Source organism: Musca vetustissima, unplaced genomic scaffold (assembly GCF_032173495.1).
Source record: "Musca vetustissima isolate MV318-11 ecotype Yass unplaced genomic scaffold, APGP_CSIRO_Mvet_v1 utg28969, whole genome shotgun sequence".
NCBI classification, from domain to species: Eukaryota; Metazoa; Arthropoda; class Insecta; order Diptera; family Muscidae; genus Musca; species Musca vetustissima.
Window position 1 is genome coordinate 39937 of NW_026873719.1, and position 12435 is coordinate 52371.

At 34.0% G+C, this 12435-nt stretch overlaps 1 protein-coding gene across 1 annotated transcript in view; it reads right to left on the reverse strand.

Moving 5' to 3' along the window:
* LOC133327683 (uncharacterized) overlaps window positions 1-12435 on the reverse strand; it is a 52978-nt gene that overhangs the window by 20897 nt on the left and 19646 nt on the right. The window contains exons 3-5 of the mRNA XM_061536245.1: window positions 4716-4811; window positions 4300-4435; window positions 3895-4031 (exon numbers count right to left, since the gene is read on the reverse strand). Coding sequence (XP_061392229.1) covers window positions 3895-4031; window positions 4300-4435; window positions 4716-4811 — 369 coding nt within the window. The remainder of the gene's footprint in view (window positions 1-3894; window positions 4032-4299; window positions 4436-4715; window positions 4812-12435) is intronic.

The window sequence follows — 12435 nt, forward strand, 5'->3', positions numbered from 1 at the left end:
AGCAGGCAATTAGTAATTATACAACAAATATAAATTAGAATTGGATCGATAAATACCATAAACTAACTTAATATACATTAAACAAACAACAGTAAAAAAAAGCTATAATATAAAATTTGACAACTGCTGCTCAAATGCCAGGGTCTACTGTTTCCAAGCCCAGTATAGAATTCTTGATAGCATGCCCTTATTTTTCGACTGAATTGCCTGTAATTTAGTACTTTGAATTCTTATTGGGTAGGGAAGTTCTCCACTAAAAATTATAAATAAAGGTCCATTTATTCGGGTTGCCCCATATGAGAAATCTCTCCAATTTTCGGTATTTTGTAGTCATATATGGTAACAAATCTCCCTACCAAAAATTATTAATATTTTATATCCTCCACCATAGTATGGAGGGTATATTAATTTTGTCATTTTTTTGTAACTATTTTCGACCCTATAAAGCATATATATTCTTGACCAGGGTAGAATTCTAAGATGATCTAGTCATGTCCGTCCCTTTGTCTGTCTGTCCGTCACGATATCTTCTGAAGGAATTGAGATAGGGCGCTGAAAAGTCTAATAGTTTTTTTGTCGATGATGGGATGTATCGGTCCACGTTTAGGCATACCTCCCATATAAGGGTACCCCACAATTTTCGGTATTTTGAGGTTTTTGAGCTCGCCTTTCTACCCAATTCCTTGTAATTGGGTACATTGGGTTATTATTGGATAGTAAATGTCTCCACAAAAATTATAAATATAGGTCTACAAAGATTATAAATATAGGTCCACTATATGGGAGCTGTAACGGAACCTCATAATTTTCAGTATTTTGGTGGTTTTGATCGTATTTTTCTACCTAATTGTCTATAGTTTAGTATTTTGAGTTCTTAATAGGTACCAAATCGCTCCACAATAATTATAGATATAGGGCCATTTTCGGTTAGCCCCCATATAATGGTACCCCAAATGTTCGGTATTTTTGGGTTCTTGAGAGCGTTTTTCAACCGTATTCAAATCCCTCTACCAAAAATTGTTAATATTATCCCCTTCTTGGGGTAGTCCCCATATAACATCCCCTTTTTATATCAATATATTTATCGGATTTGTTCTTCGTTTTGGGTTTGGTTCTAAGACTATATTGTAATAATTTCACCTGTGAGATAAAAAATAATTAGAACGTAAGGTTCGATAATGAACTATAGCCCGCATTTAGGCCTAGCCGTAACACCTGGCTGGGAGGTACCAGAAGGATTTGGATTTGAACTAAGTTTAAAAGAAATCATAAGATAGGCAAAGTTTGGATGAAATCAAAATTTTTTGAAACGGATTTGGTCCAAAGAAAGGTCCAATATTTCAATGAGGCACATTTTCACCGTGTCAAAGTCTATACACCCTCATTAACAATAAGGATGAGGGTATAATTTTCCATTAAAAAAAATCTAAAATGTGTATTATGGTTTACATAATAGGTTTGTAAAAATATCGGTATAGGTCCACTTTTTGATATGTTCCCCATATATTAATTTCAAGTATATGTCAGTATATCTATGGTGGAGGGTATCCATCGATTTTTCACTTGTTTTTTCGCAGTAAGTCATAATTGAAAACCAGACACATATTATTGTAATACAATCCATTTCAAAATGAAATATAAGAAATTATATATAAGAAGAATCTATATATATAAAAGAGCTTAGTGTTAAGTGAGTGAGTGACTGACAGATCATCGCCCAGACGAAACGGCTAAAGCTAGAAGCTTGAAATTTTGAGTGGGAGTTGTTGTTGATGTGTAGGCGTGAGATAAGGCTGCGTTTTTGGAGATTCGTACTAGAAGGGTACGAAAAGTACTAAAATGTACCAAATATGGTACCCTTTGTATTAGGCGAACGGGAAGAGCGCGTATTCTGAAATTTGGAATGTGGGTCACTGATGGAAAGTTAGAAAGATGTACAAAAGGGTTTTTGGAAATTCGACCTATAAGTGTACTAAAAGTACTAAATTTAGTTCTAATTCTACATATATTGACATTTGGAATTCTGATTACTGTTGAAGATTGAGCTATAGAGACATCTGTGGAAATTCGTATTTGTGTGTACGAAATGTACTAAACGGCACTAGATATGGTACAATTTGGATTTGGGTGAACGGAGAGAGCTGGAAACCTAAAATTTGGAATAATGGTTGCTTTTAGAATATAGAATTAAGGTATGGAAGCATAGTACGTATGTGTACTAAATGGTACTATATTTGGTACAACTTGATTAAGTGGATAGAGTTGGACTCCAGAATTTTGGAATTAAAATTATTTTTGAAGTGTAGGATTGACGTAGTTTAATTACAGAAACAAAAAGTACTAAATGGTACTAATGGATAGGATTGAGATCCTGAAATTTTGATTAAATTAATATTACTGTTGGAGTGCAGGATTGAAATATGTCGGTAGTTTTGAAAATTTGTCATTTCGTGTACTAAATAATACTAAATTTTGAAAATTTGTCTTAAATTTAGAATGCAAATCACAGAATTAAGGTAGTATTGCAATTTCGTACTCTTGGATACGAGAAACACTAAATGGTACTAAATAGGGTACAATTCGTTTTGAGTGAGCGGGAACCCTAAAATTTGGAATCAAAATTAAGGGTGAGAAAGGGTTTTGAAAATGCATGATTATGTGTACTAAATGGTACTAAGTTTATTTAGATTGATATAAAAAAACATATATTTGAAAATAAAATTACTGTTAGAGTACAGGATTGAGACAGTGTTGAAAATTCAAACTTAAAGTACGAAAAGTACTAAATGGTACTAAATATGCTACAATTTGGATTTATGTGAACGGATAGGGCTGGGCTCCTGAAATATATGATTAAAATTACTGTTGGAGTGTAGTGAACGGATAGAGCGGGAATCCTTAAATGTGGACTAAAGGTTATTATTGAAGAACATTACTGGGGTAGTTTTGGAAATTCGTACTTATGGGTACGAAAAGCACAAAATTTGTTACAAATTGGACATTGGTGAACTTAGGTTACTGTGGGAGTGTAGATTTGACAAAGTTTAGAATATGGGTACGAAAAGTACAGAATGGTACCAAATCTGGTACAATTTGGTTTTTGATGAACAGACAGAGCTGGAATTCTATTGAAATTGGGAAAAATCTGTTCAAATTTAGATATAGTTCCCATATATATTTTAGTCCGATTTTAGGTAAATAGTGCACCAAACTCCCTATATATCCTTCGATTTTCACGAAATTAGACACAGCGGGCTGAATTACGTCTAAAACGATGTGTGTTAAACATCGTGAAAATCGGTTCCGATTAAGATATAGCTCCCATATATAACTTCGTCCAATTTAATGTAAATGGTGTACCAAAGTCCCTATATATCTTTCGACTTGCACGAAATTTTACTACTTTCCTTACTGGTTTTAATCTGTTTAATGGAAGTAAGAGAGATTTCGGAAAATAGTGCTTATCTGTATGAAGAGTACTAAATCGCAAACTATAGTACCACAAATTTACGGTATTTACGATACCATATGAAATATTTTTTGCTAGTAAGTATATAAACCAAAACATAGTAATTATTACTGTAAAAATAACTAAAATTGTAGAGATAATATGTTTGTACTGTGGAGTTGCTTTAGTTTTGTCCATAAATTATTATTTATTTCATTATAATTTTTGCGTTTTTGTTTTTTATAATGTGAATAAAATACCTGATTTAAAACAGAAGAAGTTATGCGGCACCTAGCAATATTAGTTTCTTTAGTTTTGGACTGGGTACAGATTATCCTACTCTGAGATTTCATTATATATAGAGATTCGATATAATGCTTTCAAAAATATTACTATTAGATATTTATTTTGGATTAACCTCCATTAAATAAATGTCAAAATCTTACCTTTTGATTATTAATGAGCCACGTAATGTGTGGTGGTGGACGAGCTCGTGTTGTATTGCAAAGGACCATTAGACGTTCACCAACAGCCACTGGGCTACGTTTGCGAAACCTAATTACCGGATTACCAGTTTGGGGTACTAAAATAATATAGAAGATTAATACAATTAATGCGATTGCCAAATAATAACAAACAAATATTTTGGTATTGGACATTTAGCGTTTATTTAATGAACAATTGTAATAATAATAATTGTTATTTAATTGTACAGTGGAACATGTTTCGCAACTAATATTAGATCACTTGGATAATTTTGTATACAAAAAGCATTTAAAAAGTATACCATAAATAATGTCCACTGTAATCTGTATTTAATAACATTAAAAGTACACAAAGTAAATACTTACAAAAAACACTCATTAAATGCTCGCCAGATGCTTTGGTATACAGCGGTGATGTCATCGATACTTCACAATGAAATTGCCCGGACAATTTGAAATCGACATTGGCCAGCGTCACTTGGGAAGCATTTGAATTTTCACGCTTTATTTCCGTTTCCAAATGTAAATGCACCAAAATCGGGGAAAAAACAGAAGAATAATGGATGAGAAAGAGGACAGAGAAAAGTCAACAATTAAGTAATTACTGTTATTAATTTATTCATATTTATTCGTAATTTTCCTTTTTGTTTTCGATCCATTTTTATTATTATTCTTTTTTTTTTGCTTTCACAATAATTGCAATGGCAATGTGGACAAAATGGCATAGCTATCGCTGTTGAACGACAGTAACGACGACTACGATGAATTCCATTGATACTTACATCAATCGTTGCTCCTTCCAAGGTGAAATTTTTAAACGGCGGCTTGCGTCCACTCACGTATTCAAAGAATTTCATTTCTTCCCTAAACCAGGAAACCTGCAAAAGAAAAGGGAAAATGAAAGAAAATAAAGAATTAGAACAAGGTTGTAAGACTGCAGGACTGACTGACTACGATAAAATCAATAAATTGCATTTAATTGATGTGTTCGTAATGGAAGCATGGAAACGATGGGAATGCAGAAATTTCAAGGCTGTGTTTTTATAAAATATTTAAATGGAAGTGAATTGAAATGTATATCAAGAATGGGAAAATTGGGATGTCAGAAACAAATGACAAGACTTATGTCTATAAGGTTACTTAAGCATAGTATAGTGTTTGAATACAATTTTGAGTTCATATCTTAAAAGGTACATTTACAAGGTGTCATTGAAGCCAAATGTTCGTTAGTGTTCGTAGATATAAGGTTTTTTGAGCGTAGCGTCATATGAGGGTCTGTGACATAATTTGATGCAGTCTATTGTGTCCGGTGTCCATCCACGCGTACGTAATTTTAAGCCTTAAAGCTGCGACGGCAGCTTCATATCTTATTTGTTTGTCAATGTTTTATAATATAGTCTTCAGAGCTTTTTCGGTGTTGTCTTCATTGCCTCGCATATATCTAGGCAGCATGTTCTCTGGACTTTCTGTAACAATTTTATTTTACACTTTTGACCATTCCTGTCCATCAGACCACCGAGGCGTATATTAGAATTGCTCTTATGGATCCAGTGCATCATTTTTGGATTAAAAGAGCATTTAGAGCCCATAGCTCTTCTGCAGAAGGACCAGCATCTGTGAGCTTTATCCACCCGGTCCTGTTTTTATACCCTTCACCACACTGTGGTGAAGTCTACCATTAAGTTATGGTAGACTAATCTGAATTCTTCAAAATACCAAAATTTGGGCTTAACGTTATATCTAGCGATAGTAAAAATTTCGGCTGAAAAACTTCCCGAAATAGCATATAAAAGTGGTATTATGTCTTTGTGCATATGTTTGTAACAGGCAAAAGGAAACGAAATAGACACATGGTTCCTTTTGAGAATATGCATAGAATCACTTTCTGAGTCGATATATGCATGTCCGCCAGTCCGTCCGTCTGTAGATGTTAAATTGTAAACAAAGTACAGGTCGCATTTATGATCCGATTTGAATGAAATTTGGCACAAGTCACTTATTTGGCCCATGGACGAACCCTATTGGAATTGGGAAAAATCGGTTCAGATTTAGATATAGGTCCCATATATATGTTCGTCCGATTTAAGGTAAATGGGGCACCAAAGTCCCTCTATAACCTTCGAATTGCATGAAATTTGGCACAGAGTACTGAATTAGGTGCAGAATGATGTGTGCCAAGTTTCCAGAAAATCGGTTCAGATTTAGATATAGCTCCCATATATAGTTTCGTCCGATTTAAGGTAAATGGTGCACCAAAGTCCCTATATATCATTCGATTTACAAAAAATTTGGCATAGAGTACTGAATTAGGTCCAGAATGAAGTGTGCCAAGTTTCGATAAAATCGGTTCAGATTTAGATATAGCTCCCATTTATAGTTTTTTCCGATTCAATGTAAATGGTGCACCAAAGTTCCTATATACCTTTCGATTTGCATGAAATTTGGCACAGTGTGCTGAATTAAGTCTAGAATGATGTGTGCAAAGTTTCGGAAAAATCGGTTCTTGTTTCGATATAGACATAAATGGTTCAGATTTAGATATAGCTCCCATATATAGTTTCGTCCGATTTAAGGTAAATGGTGCACCAAAGTCCCTATATATCATTCGATTTACAAGAAATTTGGCATAGAGTACTGAATTAGGTCCAGACTGATGTGTGCCGAGTTTCGAGAAAATCGGTTCAGATTTAGATATAGCTCCCATTTATAGTTTTTTTTCCGATTCTATGTAAATGGTGCACCAAAGTTCCTATATACCTTTCGATTTGCATGCAATTTGGCACAGTGTGCTGAATTAAGTCTAGAATGATGTGTGCAAAGTTTCGGAAAAATCGGTTCTTGTTTCGATATAGACATAAATGGTACACCAACCTTCTAATTTTTGTCCGATTAACACGCTTTTTGGCACAACGTATCAAGTTGAGACTTAAATAACGTTATTGCGTTTCGTTGAAACTGATGTAGATGCTATCATAGCTTCCATATGTATTTCGAATGGATGTCTGAATGAAATTAAAATTTTAACAGTGCGGCGACCGAATAGCGTGTATTAATTTTGCTATAAGTCGTTTTTAATAAATTTGTCCCATGGTACGAAGTCGACTTTAAATCTGCCCGAATGAAATTAAATTTATCATATGTTGCAGAAAGACTTGCGTATGTTCCTTGGAGGGGATACATATGTACAATATATCCAAAGTGGTGAAGGGTATCATATAGTCGGCCCAGCCCGACTTTACTGCTTTCCTTACTGGTTCCATTTCAGTTTTCTGTCTAACATTATCCCCAGATATTTGGTATGGTTATCAATTTGTTCCGAAAAGTGTGTTATTCAAACTGTCATATTTTTGACGTCCGTTTTGGCCGGATTTACTTTAAGGCATCCAGCTTACTGAAGATACGCATCCAGCTCGTTGGCCGTTGGGAAGAATACGCAAGACACATCCGGGAAGAGATTAGTACGAACCGCAACCGTTAAAAGTGAAAAGACCAATTATCAAGATAGAGTGTCTGTGAACTACACTTGGATGAACTTCGTACCTAAAGTCAATATTGGGTACGTGTTGGTGTTGATGATGGTAGGCGGATCCAATTGGTGCCAAAATCGGGGAAATGAAGAATTCCACAGTAGTGTATTTAGATCATGTGGGATCAGTGGACGTGGTGACCTCGACATAGAATCTGATAGCCTATTTTGACATGAAGACGTTATTTGACGTGATTGAGAAGGACCGTCAATTAACCTCCATGGACGAATAAGTATATTATTCCCATAAACGTAAGACGATCCAAAAGAGCACCATTGGAATTTATCGGCTCGTTACAACATGTGCTGTTTGGAACCACGGACGCCGATGACCGAAGGCTATAATCAATACAACCTGAAGTATCTGGTTAAGCAACAGGCGTCGGTTGTAGAATCTACGGTGAACATCCTGCGACGAACTACAGAAGAGGTCAACACGAAATGCAAAAATATCGAAGACAGAATTCTCAACATAACCGAGATAATGAAGGAGTCGTACTTCGTGTATCGGGAATCCATTAAGTTCTTTATGGTGACTAAAGAGGTTCAGATAATTGTGGAAGACAACGAGAAAATTCAAGTGAGTATGCTGTCGTTGCTGATAGACATCAATAATGGAAAGTTAAATCCGTCGCTGCTTACTCCGTTTCCGCTGCAAGAAGAAATAGTTAAGATGGCATAGCATATTCCGCTGAATTTGAAGTTGCCGAGTAAAGCAGAAACAAGGTTGCGGAGAATATGTAAATTGTTGAAGGCGAAAGCTTCAAGGATAATAAGTGTATGTTCAAAATATTTGGGATAACCTCCGCGCATCTCCAGTGCAAACCACACACGCAGAAAATATTGGAGCTGTCATTGCAGGGGTGGTGGAGTTAGATCCAGGATGTACACTTCGGGCGCAAGGCACAACAATCTCCGCGCCGGTCAACATGCAGTCGAAAAGAGTTATGGAGGATAGGTTGTAATGACGCTCTTGTAAATATAAAAAAAAGTATGATTATTTTTCATAAACATACAAAAATAATAACACTATTAAAAGCTTTAAACCGGCGCATACTTTTGTACTTGAATGTATATTACATTTCATAAGGTAAACAAACAGAATAGGCAATGATGTAATAATGATCATTAAACACGATCAGCGAAACATCATTATTGAACGGTATGCCAACTACTAAGTCAAAGTGACTTAAACTTTCTTTTGGTTAATACAAAATTCGAGTGTTCCTGTTTTTGACTTGGATTTTTTTTTTTGTTTTCAAAACAATCACCATAATTTTTGTCATTTTAGTCAGTGCATTGCAGGTAATAAAAATTTGTGCAAAATTTTAGCAGTCAATTTTTTTCTCCTAGGCTGTCCAAGTTACGCTTAGAAACAATTAATCTCGTGTTTCTTGCATAATCCTAACCAAAAATATTGAAACGCAACTTGTGCATAAAAAACCTATCATCCAGCGTCACTATTCCACTCAGGTCGTTGTTGCCCACAGGGGAGTGGCGACCTGAGATTTTTTTTAAGGATAACCTAAAATCCTGCATACACGTGGCAAAATCAGTACACACCATCCTCGATCTGCACAAAAACCTTGGACTGCATATGCAAATTACAACACCACACCTAATTATCCGTCCAGAGGTTCCCAACGCTATGAAACCAATGATTTAAATTCATAAACTATTAAATCCATCATTGTCGCATAAAGCATTGCCTATGAAATTGTCCGTATAAGCCATCACACCGATGTTGCAGATTTGAAGATTTTGAATATCTGGCTTGGAAGACACATTAAATTATATTTTCGAACCAGACTGTAATTCTTAGTATGAATTTTATCATCTTTAAACCAAAATATCCATAAATTAAAGTGTATCCCATAGAGAATTAAGACCTGTTTTGCCTGTGGGATGTATGAAGTTTGAACCAGTTCAACATGTATTAAAAGTTAAAGAAGTAGCTGTTCCATCATCACAATTACGTAACCGTATATCAATACCACCATCATTTCAATATATCTACATATGGATAATTATTAAATTATATTTAAGATCATTTTCCAAAGCTAAATCTATGCAAGTTCTATCATTGCCTGTTAAACTCCTTTAATAGCAATCATCAACTACAACAACAACACCATACATCTGCTATTGGGAAGTGTTGGTGAGTTTAAAATTTCTCCATTTCTAAAAATGTAAGTACATAATGATAAACATATCAATAAACTTTCTTTGTCGCCCAATCAGTACTTGCCTAGATTTACTTTTCATTTCTGTGTTCATCATAACTGTAGAGAGAAAGTGAAAGCAATAACAGAGCCTTGATCCATTTAACATAGATCAAAATTGAGAAGAACCATGAAAATGTACATTAACAGAGAGCTATTAATTTTGTTTTAACAGAACATACTTAATAATTATCATAATGTTAATGACATTCCTACTGTTCTATTGCATTTATGGTTTCATTGTTTTGATCTCATGTTCGTTGTTTCGTAAGCGCAGCAGCATATTGAATTTTAACCCTCATATGGTTTAATGGTCTAATATTGCTTTTGTTTTCTCAATATTATTTCAAAAAAGAATTAGGTACAATTTTATAATTCAAATCTGTTTATATTGATATACATATATATGGGAAATTACAAAATTCTTTTAAAATTCCATTAAAAAAATTTTGAAAATTTTTTTTGCGAGCACATTTATGATTTTTGGTACATAGGTTAAGAAAAATATGCTGATTCGAAATCTGTTCGCGTTCACAAATTCGGATGCTGCGCACAAAAGTTATAGCGGTTTTAAATCTTGTATTTCAAATATATATTAAATGGATTCCTATTCGTTGTAATTCGCGAATTTCTTCACAAATGCTTAAACACCATTGTTTTCTTTGCATACTAGTCAAATCACACTGAAATACGGTTTAATAGTCGCGAAAAACAAATAGAAACATGAAGATATCGGAAAATAAAATAAATTAATTTTTGAATTAAAACTATTTTTTTTTTTGAATTTTCGATTTTTTTAGTATGGTTAAGAGGATACGGTTTTGCCTTAATCTTCTAAAATATACGACGCTTTCTTCTGCAAATTCTTTTAGATGATTGTTAAATATCGGCAGATTCATCTGATAAGAGTTTCGACGTCATTAATGGCTAAATATATTGCATTTACAATACATAAAAATGATCAATATTGAAAAGCTTGCAATTCGCGAATTAATTGAAATCAGTTGATGCGCATGCGATTTTCGTATAAACCGAATCAATGTCTTTCAATAATTATTAATTTTTCAATGTTTAATTTAGCGGTTAAAGTGTGCCACTCGATGCACTTTACTATGCAAAAACCCTAAAAATGGCTAAAAATCACGCAACGTGCATACGATTTTTATGCGCATCCGATTTTAGTAATCTCCTATGAAAATACGCAAAAGGACACCTATTTTAAAAGGATCGGTTAAGAACCGCGGATGTGCCTCCACAATCAATTTTGGATAAAATACGCATATTATTCGCGTATCGATGTATTTTTGACCTATTTCCACGCAGATTCGCGAATTTGACAATACAAGCATAAATGCATGTAAAATTAATTCGAAGAAAACCGCGATTATTTACGCGAATTTGTCAAAATAAGTTTTTGCAGTTTTTCCCACATTCAAGGTACCTATATCCGCCGTTTTAATGGGCGGAATTGAACATGGATGGGCTCATTAGATCCGGCACGTAAAAAAACTAAAATCACGCGGGGTTCCACGGAATTTGAATGGACTTTCTTAATTTTAGACTAAAAAAATATGTTTTTTATAAAAATTTACGCACTAAATTTTCGTCTTTGGAACCCAATTGCAAAGAAGCTACAGTGAGCACATTCATGAGATATACACTAAACGAAGCAGAATCACGAGTTCTACGATCCTATAATTAGTTTATTCTATTGTCTGGATGCGCATCCTAATTATAAGAAAAATTCAAAAAACACCGAAAATCCGGCTTCAAAATGTCAGCATCCATTTTGGGTGGATGCAGTGATTATATCGAAAAATCATACATTAGAACCATATTGTCCATGGGGTATTCTGCAACTTAGTCACTGATCACATGTGTGTGCGTTGTGTAGTTTAGCCACAAATCGGGAACGAACACAAAAAAACTCGTTGGCTTCAACACATTTTCACCCATTTTTTTACATTACCACCATCACAGCTTCCACGCAACTTATTATTTATTACCAATATTTCAAGATTTTGACAAGAACACTTCATTTTATAGAATTGAATTTAAATTATATGCAATATGTTCATATTTCGCGAGTTATAACCTTGCAAACCTCAGCTTCAAGGAATTTAAAAGATTTTTGTAATTTCCCATATGTATGTATTATAATTATTTATATTTCAAGATTTTTCTATATATTATAATGAGAAGAACTACTTCAACTGTTCTCGTATAATTAAATTTTTAGGTGTTAAGTAATCTTACAAATGAAGTACTATGGATTGAATAAATTTAATATTAGATCTAAAATGAATTGCTAAATTGTTCATGATGTTTTCTTCTCGAACGATAAGATCCTCAATATAAAGATTTAGTGCGAATTAGGGGTTCCTTCGAAATTATTTATAGTGCTTAAGGAACATAGGTAGGTGCGGGTATTGAAGCACATTCCCCAACAACATCTGGGCGAAATTAATTCCACTATAAAGAAAATATCAATTAATTATCACATTTCAATTTAACGTTAACGTCCTTTTTTGACCTTTATTTAAGTTTCTTGTTTTTTTTTATTAAAAAAAGGGAGTCTGTAATAAAAATTAATTGTGTAATGGATAAATGGTATAGATTAGGTAGGACCCGAACCCCCCACCCGACTAGTGTTAGCAATATAAGGCTCCCGCAGTCCTATGCTTCTCTATATTCTACGATGCACTAAAAATAATTATATTAAATCAAAGCATCCCGATATTAGTCGTGTACATT